Below are 24,940 nucleotides of genomic sequence, written 5' to 3' on the forward strand. Positions count from 1 at the left end.
TTAGAGTGCCTTTCAATCTAAACTCAACATTCAGTCCAACAATGGTGAAAATAAGCCCCAAATACAAACTAGAGGTGAGTCTTCTAGAGGTGACAGATTTGGAAGAGGCAGAGGCAGAGGTCGAAACCAACGTGGCAGATCTGGAAGAGGCGCAAATGGCAGAAGATGGAATGAAGCATCAAACAAATGGTGCAAAATTTGTAACAGCGGCACTCATGACGAGAAGGACTGTTGGAACAAAGGAAAACCGCAATGTCACAATTGCAAGAGATTCGGGCACCTTTAAAAGGATTGTCGTCTTGCAAATCAGCAACATGCTTCGTACGCAGAAGGAGAATCTGATGAAGGAAATTTGTTTTTTGCTTGTCAAAAAGCATTGCATGTAGAATGTAAAAATGTTTGGTATTTGGACAGCGGCTGTAGCAACCATATGACCGGACAGAAGGAAGCATCTATAAACATTGATTCTTCATTTGGCTCAAAAGTTAAATTGGGCAATGGAGAACATGTCGAAGTGAAAGGGAAAGGAAGCATTGGAGTCACCACAAAGCAAGGAAGCAAAGTCATGCATGACACGCTTTATGTGCTAGAATTAGACGAAAATTTGCTTAGCATTGGACAACTTCTGGAGCACGGCTATTCTCTAAACCTATAGAATAGAGAGTGCAGAATTTTTGACTCAGAAAGAAGAAGTGTTGCCGTTGTGAAGATGACTAGCAACAGGAGCTTTCCACTATGTTTCAACTATGAGAAAAATGTAAGCATGATGGCCAGAGAAGAGAATGACTCGTGTTTATGGCACAGGAGACTTGGGCATTTGAATTACGAAAGTCTCAAGTTACTCTATCAAAAGAAGATGGTGTATGGGCTACCAAGAATTGAAGAAAAATCTGGTGTGTGTGAAGGATGTGTCCTTGGCAAACACCACCGACAACCATTTCCAAAGGAAAGTGCATGGAGAGTAAAACAAGTGTTGGAACTTGTACACACAGATGTGTGTGTTCCTATGAATACTTTGTCTCATGGCAAAAACAGGTACTTTATCTTGTTTATTGACGACTTTACCCGCATGACTTGGGTATATTTCATGAGACAAAAATCTGAAGCGTTTGTAATCTTTAAGAAGTTTAAAGCATTAGTTGAAAAACAAAGTGGCCGATTTATAAAGATGCTGAGAAGTGATCGAGGGAAGGAGTACACCTCAAGTGAATTTCACAAATTTTGTGAAGATGAAGGTGTTGAAAGACAGCTCACTGTTGGCTATACACCTCAGCAAAATGGTGTATCTGAAAGAAAGAACCAAACTGTGATGGAGATGGAAAAATCTATGCTACTTGAGAAAGGTTTACCTAAAACCTTTTGGCCCGAGGCCGTTAACACTGCTGTGTATTTGATGAACAGGTGTTCAACAAAGGCCGTGTGGAAAAAGACTCCATTTGAAGCTTGGAGTGGAAGAACACCGTCGATGAACCATCTTAAAATTTTTGGATGTGTTTGCTATGCTCAAATTCCTAAACAAAAGAGGACAAAGCTGGAAGAAACAAGTGAAAGATGTGTCTTTATTGGCTATAGTTCCATGTCAAAGGGTTATAAACTTTACAACTTGAAGATAAACAAGGTGATCATTAGTCGGGATGTTGTATTTGATGAGAATGCTTCTTGGAATTGGGAAGAAGACAAAATGAAGGAGAAAACAGTCCCAGCAATCATATTACAACAACAAAATTCAGCACCTGAGAATGAGCAACGAGCCCCATGTACACCAAGTTCCTCATCCTCTCCAAGTTCATCAAGTTCAAGTTCATCATCTCCCAGCTCAACTCCAATAAAATTGAAGGATTTGAGTGATATTTATGCAAGATGTAACTATTATGTTGTGGAACCAGACAATTTTGATGAAGCAATCAAAGAATATGTTTGGAGGAATGCGATGCAAGAAGAGATAAATGCCATTGAGAAAAACAAAACATGGCAGCTAGTTGAAAAGCCAAATGACAAAGAAGCTATTGGGGTAAAGTGGGTGTACAAATTGAAGCATAATCCAGATGGGTTAATTCAAAAAGCCAAGGCTAGATTGGTAGTAAAAGGCTATGCACAACAGCCTGGAATTGACTATAGTGAAACTTTTGCCCCAGTTGCAAGATTAGATACTGTACGAACAGTTATTGCATTAGCAGCTCAGAAAGGGTGGAACCTGTACCAACTTGATGTGAAGTCAGCTTTCCTGAATGGAGAATTAAAAGAAGAGGTATATGTGCAGCAACCTCAAGGCTTTGTGACTAAAGGCCAAGAAGAAAAAGTTTACAAGTTGACGAAAGCTCTCTATGGGTTGAAACAAGCCCCTAGAGCATGGTATAGTGAAATTGACACCTACTTCATTCAACAAGGATTTCAAAGAAGTCAGAGTGAGCATACCTTGTATGTGAAGCATCAAGGTAAAGATGATATCCTTCTTGTTGCCCTTTATGTTGATGATTTGGTGTATACGGGTAACAACAAGAAAATGGTTGAAAATTTTAAAATAGAAATGATGAAAAAATATGAGATGAGTGATCTTGGCTTGCTGCCATTTTCTTGGTATTGAGGTTTACCAAGATGAATATGGAGTTTTTATTTGTCAAAGGAGATATGCTGAAAATATTTTGAAAAAGTTTGGCATGAAAGACTGCAAACCTGTTGACATTCCTTTAGTGGTGAATGAAAAATTAAAGAAGGAAGATGGTGGAAGATTAGTAGATGCAAGCATGTATAGAAGTTTGGTTGGAAGCTTGCTTTATCTAAAAGCTACACGACCCGACTTAATGTTTGCTGCTAGTTTACTCTCAAGGTTCATGAGTAAACCGAGTCACTTACACCTTGGAGCAGCAAAAAGAGTTCTAATGTATGTCATGGGAACCATGGAGCATGGAATCAGGTTTGAAAAGAGTTTTAAACTCAAAATTAAAGGCTACTGTGACAGTGATTGGGCTGGAAGTGTTGATGACACGAAAAGCACTTCTGGTTATGTGTTCAGCCTGGGTTCAGGAGTAATTTCTTGGTGTTCAAGAAACAAGACACTGCGCAATCTTCAGCTGAAGCAGAATATATGACAGCTGGTTTGGCTACACAACAATCATTGTGGTTGAGAAGAATACTTGAAGATATCGGAGAAAAGCAAGAAGAAAGTCTGCTGCTTCACTGTGACAATAAATCAGCAATAGCCATGGCGAAGAATCCTGTTTTCCACAGTCGAACAAGAGCAGCTTAGTGATGCCGTATATATGAGAGAATACCACCAACAAGGATAAAAGTACCTGCAGAATTGTCGTGGATACCGTATATATGAGAGACGGTTATAACCACCCCCTTATTTTGTGGCATAAAACACGAGGGTCCATTAGATCATATCTAACTGTAGATAAACGTCTACAAGATGGATCGAGTATGAGTTCAATAGGTGCAGGTGGATTAGACCCTAACCCTGTCTTAGATACGCCTTTGGACGGTTAATTAGACCTACACATCATTGGACCTACAACCGTCAAAAAAATACTGAAACTTTCCAAGTCAATCCATTAATTCTTAAAAGGAAAAAAAACTATTGAGATTTATGAAAAAATTAATTAATTTATTAATAACAGATAGAAACTTATATTTCGTTTTCAAGTGCATGTTTGACTTACAATAAATTATGCTAAATGCCACCCAAAACAGCATCTGCAATAACAGACGAAATATTTGAACGTGGCTAAAACCACATACCACTTACATTTCCTTCATTCGTTAGAATGTTTAATTTTTGTGTTTACTTCTTACAAAGACTTTTTTGTTTGATTTTGTATATCTTTAACGACTTCAGTTGCCAGAGCAGACCGCAACCCAAAGAATATACTCTTATTATTAGTTCATATTGATTTCTAAAAACTAAACTAATTTACAATTTGTTTGTAAGAAATATGAAGTAATCAAATAGAGAGAAATAATTATTTTTTCATGTAAAGTCAACTATCCAGATTTCTCATGCAAGAAAATGTTGAAATGTCATAAAGTTGGTAAATCAAAAGAAACCAAATCAAAGTCAAACTTAATGAACATCAAGTGGTTATAAACTTAAATTCATGTTTACAACTCTTCAATAAGCAAATAAAGCAATTGAACAAAGAAGCCATTTTCTGAATTCTGTCATCACTAAAAAATGTCCAACAATAACCATAATCACACATTTCCAATTTCAGCTACTTTGTTGATTTTCTTGTTGCTAAATCTATGTCAAGAGAATTCAGGTTTAACACAATATGAAGCCTTGTTAAAGTGGAAACAAAGTCTCCCTCAACAACCGATTCTTGATTCATGGATCATTAACAACTCAAGTTCAACACAAACACCATGTTTATGGAGAGGTATCACTTGTGATTCAAAAGGAGATGTGACAATTCTAAACATGTCATATACTGGACTTCAAGGTAATCTTAATCACTTGAACTTATCAGTTTTTCCAAACCTTCTTCGTCTCGATCTTAAAACAAACAATCTCACCGGTGTCATACCTGAAAACATCGGCGTTCTTTCAAAACTCCAATTTCTTGATCTTTCTACTAATAATTTCACCGGAACTTTGCCTCTTTCTATTTCCAATTTGACTCAAGTTTACGAGCTTGATGTTTCGAGAAATGATGTGTCTGGTATATTAGACCGTCGTTTGTTTCCTAATAAGCCCAGTTCTAAAACTGGGCTTATCAGCATTAGGAATCTTCTTTTCCAAGATACCCTCTTGGGTGGTCCGTTACCGAACGAAATAGGGAACATAAAAAACTTGACCTTACTAGCACTCGACGCAAACAATTTCTCCGGGCCTATTCCTTCATCTTTAGGAAACTGTGAACATTTAAGCATTCTTAGATTGAATGAAAACTATTTCTCTGGACCAATTCCACCAAGTCTTGGCAAATTGACCAATCTAACCGATCTTCGGTTTTTCACCAATGAATTAAATGGCACTGTTCCACAAGAATTCGGAAACCTTTCTTCCTTGGTTGTTTTACATCTTGCTGAAAACAACTTCATTGGTGAGTTACCACCAGAAGTTTGTAAAAGTGGCAAGCTTGTGAATTTCAGTGCAGCCTATAACAGTTTCACAGGTCCAATTCCAAGAAGCCTTAGAAATTGTCCTTCTTTGTATAGAGTTAGAATTGAATACAATGAGTTAACCGGTTATGCAGATCAAGATTTCGGAGTTTATCCGAATCTTAATTACTTGGATTTCAGCTATAACAAGGTGGAAGGTGATTTATCTTCTAAGTGGGGGTCTTGCAAGAACTTACAATCACTCAATATGGCTGGTAATTCGGTGAATGGTAACATTCCAACTGAGATTTTTGAATTGAAGCAGTTACAAGAGCTTGATCTATCATTTAACCAATTATCAGGAACTATTCCTTCTCAAATTGGAAACTCTTCGAATTTGTATACTTTAAGTTTGGGTGGAAATAGGCTTTCTGGTAAGATACCAATCGAAATTGGAAAGCTTTCAAATTTGCAACATTTAGACCTTTCGATGAACATGTTGTTGGGAGAAATTCCATCTCAGATAGGAGATTGTTCCAAATTGTTGAATTTAAATTTGAGTAACAATCATTTGAATGGAACGATTCCGTTCCAAATAGGACAACTTGCATCTTTACAAGACTTTTTGGACTTGAGTTACAATTCGATTTCAGGGGAAATTCCTTCGAATATTGGCTTGCTTTCGAATTTGATAAGCTTGAATATCTCAAACAATAATTTATCAGGTTCTATTCCTGATGGAATTAGTGACATGTTGAGTTTATCAAGTCTTAACCTCTCTTACAATAATTTAGAGGGTAGTGTTCCTAAAGGTGGCAATGGCATATTCAAAGTCAATTCTTCTCATGTTATTGATTTGAGCAACAACCAAGGTCTATGTGGTGAATTCCAAGGTTTGAAACCTTGTAATGTTTCACTCATTCAACCTGGTGATGGGAGTAACAAAAAAAAGGTTTGGATTCCAATTGTTGCTTCTTTAGGAGGTGCACTTTTTCTATCATTGGTGTTTGTTGGTATATTTTTCTTGTGCTACAAGAAAAGTTCAAGAACTTCAAGAATTAAAAAGCCTTCATTCAATATACCAAATCCATTCTCAATTTGGTACTTCAACGGAAGAGTTGTATACGGCGACATAATTGAAGCTACCAATAATTTCGACGATAGGTATTGTATCGGAGAAGGAGCATTCGGGAATGTTTACAAAGCCGAACTAAAAGGAGGTCAAATATTCGCGGTGAAAAAGTTGAAATGCGACGAAGAGAATTTAGACACTGAAAGTATAAAAACATTTGAAAATGAGGTTGAAGCTATGACAGAAACAAGGCACAGAAACATTGTGAAGCTTTATGGATTTTGTTGTGAAGGGATGCATACATTTCTTGTTTATGAATATATGGATAAAGGAAGTTTGGCTGATATGTTGATGGATGATAAGAAAGCACTAGAACTTGATTGGGTTAAAAGGGTTGAGATTGTTACAGGTGTTGCAAGTGCTTTATCTTATATGCATCATGATTGTTCACCACTTTTGATTCATAGGGACATTTCAAGCAAGAATATTTTGTTATCTTCAAATCTTGAAGCTCATGTATCAGATTTTGGTACTGCAAGGTTTCTTAAGCCAAACTCACCTATTTGGACTTCATTTGCAGGCACATATGGTTATGCTGCTCCAGGTAATGTTATCTAACTGTCTTATGTTCTAAAATATCGAAAATACTATTTTTCGATTTCTTGTTTTCGTGTTACTAATTTTCACTATTTTCTTGCTACTATAGAGCTTGCTTACACAATGGCGGTGACAGAAAAATGCGATGTATTCAGCTTTGGTGTTTTAGCATTTGAGATTCTAACTGGAAAACACCCTGGTGATCTTGTATCTTACATACAAACTTCTAATGATCAAAAGATAGATTTCAAAGAGATTTTAGATCCTCGTCTACCTTCTCCTCCGAAGAATGTTTTGAAGGAGTTGGTTTTGGTTGGAAACTTGGCTCTTTCTTGTTTACACACAAATCCTCAATCTAGACCTACCATGAGAAGCATAGCACAATTTCTAGAAATGGAGACTACATATAATTCTTGATTGATGTTCTTTACTTGTTTTTGGTCTATTTGGTTTGTATATAGACACTTGTTGTGTATATCATACTGATTGTTATTCCCTTTGTCAAAAGGAACCATGTATAATGAAATGATGTAAAGGCATATAATATGAACAACTTTTATTGTGTTCTTTGTAATTCATTTTAGAATGTGTTTAAATGTATCATTGAATTTTTTTTAGAGGAAAAGACAATTACTTCATTTCATTAACAATAAGAGAATGTATACATGTTGGTACATCATTAAAAATCTCAAAACTAGCGAAAGATGTAGTCGCCCGAGTCAAGACATGAGCAACTTCATTTGCTTGTTTCCTAATGAACTTAACATGAGAGTTCCATAATAACAATGCTAGAGACCGTTTACATTCGAGGGTAATAGCACCACAATCCGTATTATTAGGATGAGATCTTTTTACATTATCCACAACACTTTTAGCATCCAACTCAAAATCCACATTATCATAACCAAGCGTATGCACCCATTTTATAGCTTATAGCAGCCCCATTGCTTCTCCAACAGCAACTTCAGTGATAGGAGAGAACCACTATGTCCTGGCTGCTTTAAAAATACCTTTATCGTCCCTGATGCAAGCACCTATGTCAACTTTATTATTTGAAAAAGAAGCATCAATGTTGCATTTGAGACAATCACCCGACGGTTTACTCCAAGTAAGAGCAACAGAAGGGAGAACTTAAAAAAATATCTCTCAACTGTGTCAATATCTCTCAACTATGATTTTTTTTTTATTTTAAGACTTGTTTGCAAGTTTGAAGGAGAGGGGAAAGGAAGGCTTCCAAAAACGAGTTTTTAAAAAAATATCGAAAAATATTTGACATTTTTTAAGAAAATAATTTGTATAGAATGATAAAAGAGTGTGTATCATAACTAAATTTTTTATTTTATAATACTATAACGACATAAAAGATATTTAGAAAATTTATGTAAGCCCTCCAATAAGTGTAAGCCAAATTGAACATATAGTTTAAGCATTTGCATTTAATTAACATTTGAGTTTCATTTGGTTAGCATTTATATTTGGGGTGTTAGTATATGAACCCATTGATATTTGCCTTTGTAACAGAAATCACCTTTTTCAATTTGAGATAGAAAGTTAGTTACATTCTCTCTCTTTCTTTCTCTTTGCATCTTCATCTTCAACTTTTTGCTCTAACAATTGATATCTAGAGTTCCGATTAGATTCACAAAGAAACACGAGTGTACGTGAGGCGTTTGTGATTGCTTTCGTTTCTTGAATTCACGTTGAATTTACGATTGAAATAAAAAAAATCACATTTCTTAATACTTTGAGATTGGGAAACACGGGTGTTGGTGAGATCTGAGTGAATTTTCACAAGAATAAGATGAACGACCAAAAAGGTAGTTTGAACACAAAGCTTCCAGTATTTGATGGAAAGAAATGGAACCAGTGGATGATTCGGATGTGTATGTTGTTTGGCGCTTAAGATATTCTTGATCTTGTCAATGACGATTACAAGCCGGTTGCAACAGATGCAACGAAAGCGCAAATAAGCGCCCAAAGATAATTGAGGAAGAAGGACCAGAAGGTGTTGTTCTATATCCACCAGTGTATGGATTAGATTGTGTTTGAGAAGATCGCTGATTAAACGATGGCGAAGATCACGCGGGATACACGGGTACGGTGCTACAACGATGATGCATCTGTGAAGAAGGTGAAGCTTCAGAGTCTATGTAAGAAGTATGAGAATCTTAACATGAAGAATAATGAAAAGGTGTCAGATTACATCTCCAAAGTGGTTGTGGTCCCCAATGTGATAAAGGCCTGTGGTTAAACGCTCTATGAACTAGTTATTATTGATAAGGTACTCAGATCCCTTACACCTCAATTTGATTACATAGTTGTAGCAATTGAACATTCTAAGAACCTAAGCACCATGAGAATTGAAGAGCTATAGAGCAGTCTAAAGGAACAAGAGTTGCGTCTGACTGAGAGAAGCACTAAAAGAGAGGTAGAGTATGCTTTGAAAGAGTCTTCTAGTAAGAAGAATCAAAAGCAGTCTTGGTCAAAGGCCAAGAAGAGACGTGGTGGTTCTCAGAAGTCAGAAGCCTCTGAATCTTATGAAAAAAACATCAGAAAGGAAAGGAGAGATGTGACAAGAGAAAGGTTCAGTGTTACAATTGTAATAGGTTTGGTCATTTTACTAAGGACTATGGTCAAACAAGGAAAGGAAGTCATAAGAAGAAAACATAGCCAAATGAGATTCTGATGATAAACATGTGCTATTGATGGCTTTTGAATCTGATGGTGGATATTTGGTAGACTGGTGGTATATGGACACTGGCTGCTCAAATCCCCTAATTGGAAACAAACATTGGCTAACTGATTTTGACTCTAGAAAGAGGACAAAGATCAGATGTGCTGATGATAAGTACCACTTACTCCCGTAGGACCGTGAACTTCCCGATTCCAGCTTCCTTGATCATATCTAGTTTTTCTCTCCAGTGTGATTGACTGTTTCGAACTATTGACTCCTCCTTCAGTCCCACCTGGACCCTCATATACCTCATTCATGGGAGGGGGCATTCTTTCATGACACCTCTATGCCTCCCTTAGACTTACAGATGTCGCTAGGGTTACCCTCAACGTACACACGTGACATTTTTCCAATAGGCGAGCTTCCTCATATCGACCCGACACGTGTGCCATCTTTGGAGTCGGACGTAGGTGGAGTAGGGGATGGCATAGGGGGAGTAGGGGATGACGTAGGTGGAGAAGAGGATGATGATGATAATGATCCCTTAGAGCACGATTATGATAGCGGATAGGATGGCTCTGATCATACCCTGTTGAGCGTTTGTAGGGGTTTGTGTGGAGATGGAGCTGTAGAGTATTGAGGTTGTCATTAAATTTTGATCATGGTAGTTAGGGATTAGACGAGAGTAGTATTTTCAGCACTAGATGACGGTTACTGTATGCGTGGTTCGGACTTTCCCTGGGGCAGCTCTCCTGCGTGAGTGTCTGCCGGGGACTCTTATTTTATCGTTTTATGGTTTGTATTAATAATCACCATCAGCACTTATTAACTTGTGACACTACGCCATATTTATGTATAGTATGTTTTTCTTATGTTCTAATCTATGTTATCTAATTTTCCTTATAAACCTAGGTCAAGTTTTAGAACATATCTAAATACAAAACTCATCATAGGGTTTAATTATTTTATTTTATAAATAAAAAGGGACGTTATTTTGCATAAGGAAAACCATTAATTGATTTATTTATGGAAATAGTCCCTTTTAAAAATACACCCTCGTTGTTAAAAATCAGAGTGTTACAATGTGGTATCAGAGCCAGACCTCTCCCAGTACGATGTGGTTCGAGGACGAACCATGTAGAAGTTGGTGGGCATGTAACACCCGAGGCTAAAGAAGGTGAGGGGTGGTTGTACCGCATGTAACACCCAAGGCCAATGAGGGCAAGGGTGGTCGCTACATTGGAATGAGAGGGATCTTGATGTTGTGCAGGTATGGGACTGCATGGTTGAAGGAAAGCTTATAAGGATTGATGGGTACTACCTATACCAGCAAGATGTATCTTTTTTTCAGTAGCCTAACCATAAGAACTCCACAGTTAAGCGTGCTTGACTTGGGCAATTTAGGGATGGGCGACCTTCTTGAATGTTTCCCGGAAAGCGTGTGAGTGAGGACAAATCATGCTGAAAAGACCCGTGTTGGTTTGTGGGGTCAGTCGATCATCCCGAAAGAAGATTGGGGCGTAACATCCATTGAAATACCTTTACTTGGAGTAAATAAGTACTTTGTGTATTTTGTGGATGAGTTCACAAGAATTACATGTGTAGCAGTAGCACTAATCAAGTTTAAGCATGAGTTATTCGCTGAGTTTCAAAAATTCAAAGTGAAGGCGGAAAAAAAGAGTGGTCAGAAGAAACTGAAAATTCTTATAACTGATGATGTAGGTGAGTACAATTTTACATAGTTCAAGAAGTTCTATGAGGATAATAGAATTGAGCATAAGGTTATTGCTCAATGCACTCCTCAACGCAATGGTCTTGCTAAAAGAAGAAATAGGACTTTGCTTGATATGACAAGGAGCATGCTAAAAGAGAAAAAGCTTCCTCACACCTTGAAGGGTGAAGCTGTTGCCTCTGCAACGTATGTGCTTAACAGGTGTCCAACTAAAAAGCTGATGGAAACTATTCCTTTTGAGAAATGGACTAGAGATAAAAAAAGTGAGTCATTTCATAGTATTTGGTTATGTTTGTTACAAACATGTTCCAGTTGCTACTAGAAAGAAGCTGGATGATAGAAGCAAAGTAATGTTGTGGATTAGGTACCACAATACATATTCTTATAAGCTTTATTGTCCAGTCACTAACAAAGTTGAAGTCATTAGTGATGTCATTGTGAAGGAATCAAAAGTGTGGGATTGGAGAAAGTCTCAATCCAACTATGGTGCGATGTTGACACTTGAGATAACTTCTGGAGGAGAATCTGCCTCTAAAGAGGATTATGACTCTGAAGATGAGTTAGAGTCTCAAGGTGACTCTGAAAGTTGAAGTTGAGTCTAAAGACGTGTCACTGTCCGAAGGAGACTCAGATGGCGAGTTTAACTCTAAAATCAATTCAAACCCTTAAATCAATTCACTCCACAAGTTAACAAAACTACCATCTCCTAAGATGATAGTGTCATCCGCAAATTACAATATATCAACCGACTCCTTTTCTTTAATTTGAAGTCTTTAAAATCACCTAACTCCACTGCTCTGTTGGTAAGACCTTATGACATTCCATTTATGATAATTTTATGAATTTTTATGTTTTTCAAATACAATATGATGTTTTTAGTATGGTGATCAGTCACAATTTTGCTATATTTTATCAGTCGTCTCTGTTAGTTTTTGTGATGTTTGGTCACTAAAATATGCAAATTACAGTAAAAATGTCATTGTTTTATAGTTGTCCGGATAATTGGTTTATTTCAGAGACTACTTATATTTGTGAGAAGATATTGTGTGTTTTGCAGGTAAAATGGAAAAGAAATGAATCGAGCACTGATTAGACACATCTCCTAACATGTGTAAAAGTTAAGAAAAAGACATTCTGCCCAAACGCGTGTCCATACATCATTCCTGGTGAATTTATTTAGCTATTCTTGCATTGCAATGATCCAATTTGTGTCTTGGAGTTCTTCATCTACCGAAGTTGGCTCTATCATTGATACTAATCCAAATAATGAATTTTCATTATTTCTTAAGTATGCTCTAGTTCTGATAGGATTATCTTTCTTGCCCAGGATAACATCTTCTGAGTGATGTGTAGTTAGTCTTGGAATTCTTTTCTGTGATTTTTCTTCAGAAGTTATCATGTTCTCCATGGTTGACAGGGTTTCTGATGTTTCTTTGTCTTCTGAGTCATTAGGAATCAAGGGTTGATATTTTATATCTGCAAGATTTTCATTCTGCTTTAGCTTTTGATGGCCAAGCTTATCATCAAATCTAATATTGATTGATTCTTCAACTATTAATTTCTCTGTGTTATATACTCTGTAGCCTTTAGAGCGTTCAGAATATCCAAGCAGAGAACACTTTTGAGCCTTAGAATCAAACTTGTTCAGATGTTCTTTAGTGTTAAGAATAAAATAAGTACAGCCAAATGGGTGAAAATATGAAATATTAGATTTCCTATTCTTCCATAGTTCATAAGGGGTCTTATCAAGAATAGGTCTTAGGGACACTCTATTTTGAATATAGCATGCAGTGTTTACTGCTTCTGCCCAGAAGTGTTTAGCCATATTGGCTTCATTGATCATTGTCCTAGCCATTTCTTGTAATGTTCTATTTTTACGTTCCACAACCCCATTCTGCTGAGGTGTTCTAGGACAGGAGAAGTTGTGAGAGATTCCATTTTCTTTGAAGAACTTCTCAAAGACATGATTCTCAAATTCTCCTCCATGATCACTTCTGACCTTAATGATTTTAGATTCTTTTTCATTTTGTATTTGTTTACAGAAATCAAAAAATACAGTATGTGTTTCATTGTTATGTTTTAAGAATTTGACCCATGTCCATCTGCTGTAGTCATCTGCAATGACTAAACCATATTTCTTACCTCTTATTGATGTTGTTTTCACTAGACCAAATAAATCAATATGTAGAAGTTCTAAAGGTCTTGAAGAAGAAATAACATTTTTAGATTTGAAAGAGGATTTTGAGAACTTTCCTTTCTGACATGCTTCATAAAGAGCATTTGAGTTGAACTTTAAATTGGGCAGTCCTCTTACTAAGTTGAGTTTGTTAAGCTGAGATAATCTTCTCAAACTAATGTTTCCTAATATTCTGTGCCAAACCCATTGCTCATCATTTACAAATAGAAGACAAGTCACATTTAGAGATTTAAGATCAGAAAGATCAATCTTATAAATGTTATTCCTTCTTTTACCAGTAAAAAGAATTGATCTGTCTTTCTGACTTACAGCCTTGCATGATTTTTGATTTAAGACTATATCATAACCATTGTTACTCAGTTGAATGATGGACAACAGATTTTGAGCTAATACTTCATCAAGTAATACATTAGTTATAGAGGGAGAGTTACCATTACCAATAGTTCCTTATCCAATGATCTTCCTATTTGGTTCCCTCCAAATATGACGTCTCCGCCAGATTTAAGTTCCAAGCTTTGGAACATAAACCTTCTTTCCGTCATGTGACGCGAGCATCCAGAGTCCAGGTACCATGACTGGTGTTTTGACTTCACTACTAAGGGCATCTGCAACATAGACAACTTTCTCCTTAAGTACCCATATCTTTTTGGGTCCTTTAATGTTAGTGTCCCTAAAGCTTTGTTTTAGCTTAGATCTAGCACAATAGTTTTCAGAGTATGATGTATATTTAATATTGTGAGTGTAACCAAATATAAACTGTGTGTGCAAAGGTTTATATATTATTTCCATGTCATCAACTAATTTAGGATTGTAGGGTTCCTTACTCTTAGGTGTTTTGTAGCCTATTCCATTTCGGTTGCTTCTACTAACACCATAAATCATTGAGGCCATTTTACTTCTGTTTATGCTTTTAACAAGAAATTTTTTGAAAAATATCATCATATTCTTTCAGAATATCAGACTTTAAGGTGCTATTAAGAATCTTTGTTTCCTTTTCCTCTAATAGTTGTGTATTGTTATCTTTAAGTTCATAATTTTTTTGTTTAAGTTTCTTTGTTTCAGTTAACAGTTCAATCATTAGCCTTTTAAATTTTGTTCTTAATCTATTATGTCTTTCTAAAATTTCTGATAAGCTTTCTTCAAGCTCTTTTCTAGTAAGTTCAGAAAATACCTCAGTTGACATGTATGCTATGTTGGCATGATCATCTTCTGAGTTGTACTCGTCGTCAGATGATTCAGAATCATCCCAGGTAGCCATCAGGCTTTTCTTCCTTTCAGATCTCTTCTTAGGCCTTTCTTTTTGCAGTTTCGGACATTCACTTTTGAAGTGTCCTGGTTCATTGCATTCATAGCACACATCACTTCTTCTGCTAGGCCTTCTGTATTCAGAGGTTTCTCTTTTATAATTGAATCATTATAAAACTTGTATTTCTTACGCAATCCTCGAGATCGATACTTGGGATTGATCACTTTATTACTACACGGGTAAAGATAGTACACTTGCTATTTTTCCGATCATATGGTTATTATTTATTCTGTAATTATATGCTCGTTAGACCTGATTTTTTTTTTTGAAAAATATAATTGAAGATTCATTTTATTTTTTTATAAATAAATTTTATTAAAAAGTTAATTAAAAAAATGTATAACATATTATAGAAAAATGTTGACAAAACCTATACCTACAAAAAAAGATTGGAAAAAAACATTATAAAATGAGTCACACTACAATGTGCAAGGGCTTCTAAAGCGCTTTTTTTGGGCTTTTAGAGCGCTTAAAAGCGCTGCCAAAGCCAGCGTTGACGTAGGTAACGACAGCGCTTTTGAAACGTCAAAAGCGCTCTCGTAGCCCCCCTATAGCAGCGCTTTTTCCAGAAAAGCGCTCTCGTATCCCACCTATAGCAGCGCTATTCCCAGAAAAGCGCTCTCGTATCCCCCCTATAGCAGCGCTTTTTTCGAAAAAGCACTCTCGTAGCCTCCCCTATAGCAGCGCTTTTATCCAGAGAAGCGCTCTCGTAGCCCCCCTATAGCAGCGCTTTTTCCAGAAACGCTTTCGTAGGTTGCGCTTTTTTTTTCTTTTATGCTTTTTTTTTATCTTAAATTCTATGCAGGTTTTTTATATATATCTCAAAATCTCACTAATATTTTGAGAAATACATTTATTATATTAAACAAATAAAATTTTTAGAAAAAATACATTTAATATGAAACATTTTATGAATTAGTATTGCATATATTTATTATCAAAGTACAAATAAAACATCACAAATTTTGTAAGTACTCTAGAAGCTAAGTTTACAATCAAATTCTCAAAACACAAAATACAATACAACTATATATATATATATATATATATATATATATATATATATTGATTTGCTCCCTAAGAAAACTAGTTCTCTTCAGCCAAACGTGTCTCCTCGATGGCCATAATTGACTTTCCAACAATGCACAAATCAACTTCTAATTTATCTTCAATTGTCCATCACATGTATACATATAAGAATAAGAAGAAAAAGAATAAAGTTAATAAAGGAGTATAATACATATTGACTAAATGACTAATAGATAAGTCACATAAATAAATTGTCACTACACTAGAAATGTGAAACTAATCTTCCTATTTGTGAAACTAATAAGTTATAAATCAGATAAGTCATGCTTGAACATTCAGACACACAAACAAATGTATCATATAATAAGTTGGAAAATAAAAAAAAAAAAATCATAGAAGTTACAACAAACAAGTTACTAAGCATATACCCATTATCAATTTTGCTCACACATTACCAACTATTGAGGTACCCACGTCGACAGCGGAATTGGAACCCATGTTTCAAATCTTTAGTACCAACTAAACCAACCTTCATTAACAAACTTAAAAGTAATTGAGTGACAAAAGGGAAAAAGTTAGATATTTGCATATATATATATATATATATATATATATATATATATATATATATATATATATATATATATATATATATATATATATGCATTATCCTTTCATGTGGAATATAAAGAGATGCATTATGCTGTATAGCAACTGAGACGAGGATGACACGTAAATGTTATGAAGAGACAAGTTGGCAAACCTTTTCAAGAAGGAAATCATAGCTTGGAGGAACAACATAATCAGGATAAATATGGCTTATCCATTCTGACAAATGGACCTCCAGATGGAAGGTATGCTTTAATTCTACCTGTTGTTTGAGGAGAGAAAATTTCATACATTAATAAAATTTCAATTAAAAACAAATAAAAATCATCAAATCCAAACACTTGGCACAACAGTTTCAAATAAGAGAAAGAAGCCAATTGACCAAACTGCCTAATGTATATATGTAATCTATTGTGTATTTTGTATTAGGTAAATGTTGCAGTCGCGGAAGTTGGTGTTAAAATGCCATTGTATTTATCTTTTTACACATTTTTACAAAAATACATCTATGAATTTGCAAGATACCTGGCCCTGGTCTAAATCCCTAGAATGTCCTCTGAGAACAATATCCTCCTGTAGAATATAAGCAAAAAAAAAAAGTAAGTATAGGGAAGGTCGGGTGTTATAGAATCTGCACTGACATCCACATACATTTATCATTCCTAGACAAGTATTGTAGAAATCAGTTTCAACCTGGATACGAGTGTTCATCTCCATGAAGTAAAAAGAACCCCATTCATCCAAAAGGAACTCAACTGTTCCAACATCTATGTACCCAATAGATGCGGCAGCTTGAACTGCTGCATCTCCCATTGCCTTCCGTAACTCTTCGGTCAATGCGGGAGATGGTGCTTCTTCAAGCAGTTTCTGATTACGCCTCTGTACCAAAAATCACAATGAACAAACTAATTGCTTCAGGTGGGATCTTTTGCAACATTATTACAAGATAGGAAAGTAAATAATCAGAACACCTTCGGATCTTTCTCTAAAATTTTTAAATAAAATAGAAACCATATGATAAATTGAGTTCAAGGTTTTTTAATTGTATTTGATACGTCATCCTATATTTTCCAGCAATATCAGCACTAGTTACACTCGTGAAACTCCAAAGAGAACAAAATAGAACAGAAACTTTTAAAATAAGTAGTATTGCATTTAACTTAAAGTATCATAGGTTATCTATTGTGACTGGATACTATTTGTCCTCATATATTTCTTTATATCCCTAATTAGTTAAGATCAGAAGTCCAGAATTAATAGGAATAAGAATTAGTTTTCTGTCTTTTATAATAAGATCGTCCAACTTCTTTTTTTGACTAAAAAATACACACACCAATATCAATTTAATTTTTATAACTATTTCTCTTCTACCCCTTTCCTAAAAAAACTAACCTTATAATTTCAAAAGATGTCATTACTAGAAAGTAACTTTTTTATTACATTATTTGAAAGTAAATTGATGTTTCATAAAATTAAAATTGATGTACCCGAGCAAATGAATAGAGTCTCCAAACATAAGTGGTGTGCTCCTTTGAGCCAAGAACAAACAAGAAACTGAAAAGGGGATTGCCACGACCCCTCTCCATAATAGCTTGTTCAAAAGCACATCCTCCATCCAAGACATACAAAGCCATTGTATCAATTACATGCCTTAGATGTTCATCCTCAGGAGGTGTAACCATTATATCAGGAACATTAGGAGTAAGAACCTAGCAAAAGTTACACTTGGTAGATTAGGGGTAAGAACCATTATACCGGAACAACAAATTATGAGAAGCAAAAGAAGAGCCAACATCACAAAAACCCTAAACAATTTTCAAACATCATCATCATCAAAATACACAAAACATTCCGAAATCGTTTGAAGAAAAATAGAAAGAATATTGTTCATCATATTCATCAAGCATCAAACCCAGAAAAAACCCAGAAATTCTTGAGAGGGAAGAAGAGAGACTCAACGAACAAAAAACCAGAAAGATCTCACCGTAAAATCATCATCATCTTCTTCTAGAATCGCGTCACCATCACCAAACCCCAACAACATCATCTCCACAAAATCGGAGAAAGCTCGAATCAGAGAGAAGAAGAGGACGAACGGAGATTCACATCAGAGAAAGAGAAAGGAATCGAAAAAGGGTTTGAGTCACCGGTGATTGATCGGAGAAGAAGAGGAAGACGATTAGAGGAAGAGAGAAGCCACCCCAGTTTTGCTGAAGATGAAGGACGTCGTTCTTGTGTTGAGGAGGAAAAGAAAATAACGTGTTTTGACCAACACAAACCCTAATCGCTTTTCCTATTTATTCTTTTTTTTATTATTATTTTTTTTATTCTGTTATTTAATTAATTAATTTTATTTTAAAAATTTTAATTTTAAATTAGCTATGAGAGCGCTTTTCAAAAGCGCCTTTGTAACCAGCCTATACCAGCGCTTTTTAGATTAAAAGCACTTTCGTATCCTACCCTTATAGCAGCGCTTTTGAAAGCTCTTTCATAACTTACATATAGCAGCGCTTTTATAAAATCGCTTTCTTAAGGTAGCCTATAGAAGCGCTTTTTAAAAGCGCTTTCGTAGGATCACCTATACCAGCGCTTTTTTCCCATGTTTTTTTGTTTTGTTTTTAGCGAAACCTATAGCAGCGCTTTTTCCTAAAAGCGCTTTCGTAGCTGTGCTACTAAAAGCCAAATTTGGCATAGTGTCACTAACAACTAAAACTCATAGCATCGGAAACTCAATCATGGGTGTAAAAGATTTATCGTTCCGTGGGTATAGAAAATTAACATGAAAAATAAGGCCTTTGGATTCGTGTTTTGGGTTATCCCTACGGTTATCCATGCTTTACCAATGATTGTCTGCTGTCACTAAAAGTCAATTTGTAATGTTTCAAATGCAACCAAACCACCGCAGGTTTAATCTGTTGGCATGAGATCTTCCACTCTCCAATAGAGATTTGATTTATTCAAGATGAGACACACAATCTCTTTTGAAAAATTGTGTGAATGCCGATTCAATTGCTAACCAAATACCATGTATCTACAAAAGTGGGACACTAAAGAAAAATGGGAGATCTTGTTCCGACTATACCATATCCACCAGCAGAAAAGTGTGAATCGAGTTGATGACACTTCTCCGATCTAAATTGTACTTAGCTTGCGGCCTACTGTGAATAATAATATGCATATGCGAAAGTAGGGGTGACAAATGAGTCTGTCTCGTCTATGTCCGTCTCATAAAAATATAAACGAGACGAATAGACTTTATTGAGGGTGCTGACTTAAAATTTGGCCGAGTTTCATAAAAAATGAGTGTAGGGTGGGATGGGTCCACAAATATTATATCTTTTAAGTCTAAAAATTATAAATTTCAATGTTAATGTCCATGCTCGCAACTGTCCGGAAAAAAAACATAATGGAATGGGACGGACATATTAGAGAGTGCGAGAATAAAATCATATTTCATACGGTTAAAAATGTGAGAGCAAAATGGTCATGTCCGACGGACCTGATCTATTTTACCACCTTAAAATTCCTAAGGTCAAATGAATATGTTCGTTTAAAAGTCCAACTTAATTTTTCTCTTTTTTAAATGTGTTTAGTGAATAAAACCGTCTTAATTGCAGGTATCGGAATATAGTCCATCCCATAAAATAAGAATGAACAAAGTCAACGCAATTGTCGTAGTTACGAAAAATTAAAGTAGTTACGACTTACGCAGCACATCCTATACGTAAGACGTGTTGACTATTAATACAAACAAATAATAAATATACAGTTTGGTATAATGGCAATATCATGTTCACATTTTACTTTATGAGATATGTAGCATTCAAACACATATTTTAACACAAATTCGGGTCACCGTTGGAAAATAAAAATTATTAATAGTCTATCCATGCGATGATGCACAGTAAATTTTATTATATTATTATTAATATTTATATATATTTAAAAAGTAATTTAAGTATTTTATATTGATTGTGTTGTTTTTAAATAAAAATATCAATAATATAATAGTTTAAATTTTATGAAATAATTTAAATATATGTATATATTTAAAATATTATTAAAAAATGTGAAATGTATATAAACAAAAATCCATATAAATAAATAAAAAAACATAAGTAAGAAATAAAAATAATATAGGATAAAAAACTGAATCATATAATAAACATCAATAAATTAAAAGAACTTCAAAACTAATATCTAAGGAAAAAAATAAAAAATCAACAATTATCAATATTAATACAACATAATATATTATAACATTAAATAATAAAAATAAAAAATATAATTAAAACAACATACTATATTATAACATTGAATAATAAAAGTAAATAAAAAAAATGATGTTATAACATTTATTTTTTAATCAAATAAAGAAAGATTCTAAAACTCTTTTATTGAGAAAAATCAAATAAAATAAAGTATTATAACACTAAATAATAAAAAATAAAAGTAATACAAAAAGCAAAAAAGAAATTCAATAAATTTACTAACCATTTTTTCTTATAACCAGTTTTTTTTAGTTTGAAGAATTTACTAAACTTTTTTTCTTGAAGTTTTTTCTTATAATAAAAGTTTGAAGGTGTAACATCCCATATTTTTCTTTATTTAATTTAATTTAAATTTAAATTAATTATTAAGATTATTTGGCATTTTATTGAATTAATTGGAGAAATTATGGAAAATAAGATAATTGGGCTTGATGGTTAGTAGAAGGGAGGTGCTATTTGAGTAGGCCTTACTAACTATTAGTCTATTTTCATAAAATAGAAGGAATTGAGAAAGAAAGGAAAATAGAAGCAAAAGGGAGAAAAGAGGAGAAGAGCAAGAACGTGAAAGAGCATAGGAGAGGAGAGGAAGAATCAAGAACTTTTGCTAAGGTAAGGGGGGGCTCTTCCAATTATCATCTATTATCGGTTTATGAATGATAAGATTGAATTTGTATGTTATTTGTTTCAATTGGGATGTATGTTAGGTTTTGGGATTTTGGGGTAAATGGTGTAGATTAGATGAAATTGATGAATTGGAATGAATTGAGATTGTGTTTGATGTTAGACAACCCCAAAACATAATAGAAATGTGTTAGATTATGTAAATTGGTAGTATTTTAGTGTTATGTAAGTTCTGGTACGATTTGGATTGAGTTGGATGTGAGGAGATATTGTAAAATATGTGATTTCTGCTACAGACTGTGCGTAATCGGTTATGATAACCGATTACGGTAACGTGAATTGGCTGAGAACTGAGTTTTTGGGCTGGTAACCGGTTACGGTATGCGATTACCAGTGTTTTTCAATAATAGCGAATAGATCTACGTCAAGCGTAACCGGTTACGCTATTCCCTGTAACCGGTTACATTGAAGCATTTTGGCAAAATAAGTGATTTTTCGTGTGTGTAATCGGTTACGCCATTTTGGTAACCGGATACATTGTAGCTTTTTGAAAAAAATATTTTTTAATACATTGTAGCTTCAAACCGTGTACCCGTTTTAAGCGTCGTTTTAAGCGTTGTGAAGCTAATGCAATATTTTATGTGATAAAATGGTGAGATAGGCCGTGGCTCGATTTTATTTAAAAAATCTCAATTTAATTATCTCGGTGAGTTGATACATTGTGTGCATATATTGTTAAATGTGACAATGTGGTAATATGGTGATGAGATGATTGTGATATGAATATTGTGATTGTTGTGATGATGTATGATTGATTGTTGAATGATGCTGAAACATGAACATACTATGTTTGGTGTTGATAACGGTGAGTTATGTTGAGATGAAATTGTTCATCGTATCGGTGATGATTGTGAGTTTTGATGGTATATTTGGTGTAAATATGTATGATTGATTATTGAATAGTGCTACACATGAACATACTAAATTCGGTGATGTGGTGTTGAGATGATTTTGTTCATCGTGATCGGTGATGATGGTAAGTATGTCATATGTTATGCATGCATTCATAATTATTTTGGTGGCTGAATCCCGATGACGTTTGGATCGGTGGATGGCGTAATTCCCATTGTGTGGAATTAATGATGGCAGGGCCGTATCTCGGTGATGTTTAGATCGGTCAGATGGGTTAATCCCATGACGAATTGGTACCACATGCATAGTGTCAATGTAGTGTATATGTGTTGTTATAAGATGATTGGAAGATTTCCAGTGTTATTTCCTGATGATGTGGTTGATTATATTTGGTGTTGTTGATGAATATTTTTGTGAAAAATTTAAATATATTGCAGTTGGGTGAGTAATGTGCTTATGATGTTTTATTGTTTATAAACTCATAACATTTGTTAATTGTGAACATGTCTCACCCTTACTGTTGACATTTTTCAGATTGGAGAGTAGCGACATTTGACTTTGGTGAGGATAACTTATAGGCTAGTCCGTTAGTTCACGTCGGTGTCATGCTCTGATTTGTAACACTGGGGAACACTAGTTTAGAGTTGATCATTATACTCTTATTTCCGTTGGTTTTTTTATTATGTTTTAATTGGTTTATGCATCGGTAAAGATTATGCTATTCCATTTTAAATTAATTCCGCTGTGTTGAACATGGCTTATTAAAATTAGTATTTCGTTCCTCGTGAAGCATGACAATCGATTTTGATGTTTTGTTCATTTTGAATTGTGACATCTTTGTTTTCATGTTTACTCTGAACATTATTTTAATTACCGCAGGGGTTTAGAAGGGTGTTACAATAAAAGTAACAAATAGTTCAAAGTGATGATACTTAAAAAGTAACAAATAGTTCAAGCATAATCCATGCTAAAATGCAAAAGAAAAAATTTGAAAGAAATTGCAGTTAGTGCATCATATTTCTATAGAAATTAAGTGATAGGATAATAATATGAAGAAAAAAAAAGAACACATACATTTTTAAGTGAGAATTTATTGTTAGAACGTGAATGACTTTGTGGAATTGAATATGAACTGCAAAGCATAACCGTAATTTTTCATCATACCCAAAAATTTATCACATAAATATAATGTATTTATTGATTTTGAGTAATAAAAATATATAGGTGCTAAATGTTGTGGGTTAATAGAATGAAGAGAAACGTGAGATAATGGTGTTAGTTTTTTTTGTGTAAGCAAGAAATTGATATAAGGGAGAACTAAGGGTTCTCCAACTTTGTTACACAAGAAACGAAATAAATCCGACAAAAAAAGATATTACAAACCAATTATGCTTACGACATAAAAGACACCGGGTCTTTGCTAAATTCGTAAAAACTACAATTGGAATGTGCAATATCTCCACAAAAAGACCATCTCCATATCAAAATCTTGATATTCCAAATCATGTTGTTAACATTCCAAACCTCATTTCTAAAACAAAACCCATTTCTTGTAAAGCAAATGATCCAAGAAGTGGCTAACCAAAACACCCCGAATTTGCCTTCTTTAATTCTTTTAACACGGCCCACCGAATGCCATTCCATAAAAAACGGGATTCATTCTTCCATAATCCAACCCGGACAATCCACCCACTTAGCAATTTCTTTACAAACAAATTTAATCACATTGCATTTGAAGAAAATATGGTCCCTATCTTCCAAATGCAAATCACAAAAAACACACTTTAAATTAGAATGAGTAATGTTAATACCTCTATACACCAATTGATCTTTTGTGGGGAGCCTATTCACAAAAAGTCTCCAACCGAAACTTTTAATCCTAAAAGGAACTTCCATCTTCCAAATCAATTCCAAAGCATCATCCCACCTATTGAATGGTCCAAATGGAATGCACGCTTGAACATAACAGGAATAACACGAGGACACCGTAAATCCCTTCTCCACATCAAGAGACCACTCAACACAATCCTTCCCTTCTTGTAACCCCCTAAAAGACTCCAAGAGATCACGAAGCACCATGTACTCCGAGAAGATTCCCGGTTCATGAACCGTCGTCCCCGAGATACCTAAATCACCCCACTTCCAAATCCCCTCACACCAACCACCCATGACCGCCACCGAAACTTTTTTCAAAGAAGTAGCCAAAAAAAGATTCGGAAAACTCTCCATCAAAACATAATTGTTCAACCAACGAACCTCCCAAAATGGTGTGTTGAAACCATTGCCCACTTTGAAGCAAAAATTCGAAATTAAAGGATCCAAAGAAGATATAGATGAAGATGAGAGAGAAATAGAAGAAGAAGAAAAAGAACCGACCTTTAAAATATCACGCCACCAAAAGGAGGAAGATGTCCGAACGTGAGATACATCGCCACATATAACATTCATGGATAAATCACCATACCGGGCCTTCAAAATCTCATACCACAGAATTGGAGCCATTAATAATCTTCCACCTCCATTTGTTTAGAAGAGCAAGATTAAAGTCGGCAATATTCTTGATGGCCAATCCCCCTTTCAAATAAGGTAAAGTCACTACTTTCCAACTAATCCAATGAATTTTCCTTTTTTTCCTCCACCCCTCCCCATAAGAAATTGCTTTGCATCTTAGAAAATTCCTTGACTATTTTACTCGGCATTTTGTAAAAAGACAAGGTGAAGATGGATAGAGAGCACAAAATAGACTTTAAGAGGGTGATTCTACCTCCAAGATTGAGAAAACGATTCTTCCACCCCAACAAGCGCTTTTTCATCTTCTCTAAAAGCGGAGACCAAGAGGAAACCTTCCTAGGATTTATCCCAATATGGATGCCGAGA

The 24,940-nt window shown here is 34.8% G+C and overlaps 1 protein-coding gene across 1 annotated transcript; it reads left to right on the top strand.

The window, feature by feature from the left end:
- Window positions 1-3,944: 3,944 nt before the first annotated feature.
- On the top strand, window positions 3,945-7,328 carry LOC131606576 (MDIS1-interacting receptor like kinase 2-like). The gene is made up of 2 exons (XM_058878774.1): window positions 3,945-6,719; window positions 6,822-7,328. The coding sequence occupies exons 1-2, from the start codon at window positions 4,175-4,177 to the stop codon at window positions 7,127-7,129; spliced, it is 2,853 nt and encodes a 950-aa protein (XP_058734757.1). The 5' UTR covers window positions 3,945-4,174; the 3' UTR covers window positions 7,130-7,328.
- The last annotated feature ends 17,612 nt before the right edge of the window (window positions 7,329-24,940 follow it).

The sequence above is a fragment of the Vicia villosa genome, linkage group LG5 (assembly GCF_029867415.1).
Source record: "Vicia villosa cultivar HV-30 ecotype Madison, WI linkage group LG5, Vvil1.0, whole genome shotgun sequence".
Taxonomy (NCBI): Eukaryota; Viridiplantae; Streptophyta; class Magnoliopsida; order Fabales; family Fabaceae; genus Vicia; species Vicia villosa.

Excerpts from the sequence above, each read along its gene's own strand:
- LOC131606576 (XM_058878774.1), top strand. The coding sequence starts at position 4,175 with ATGTCCAACAATAACCATAATCACACATTTCCAATTTCAGCTACTTTG. Across the intron at positions 6,720-6,821 it reads ATATGGTTATGCTGCTCCAG|AGCTTGCTTACACAATGGCG; the intron begins GTAATGTTATCT and ends TTGCTACTATAG.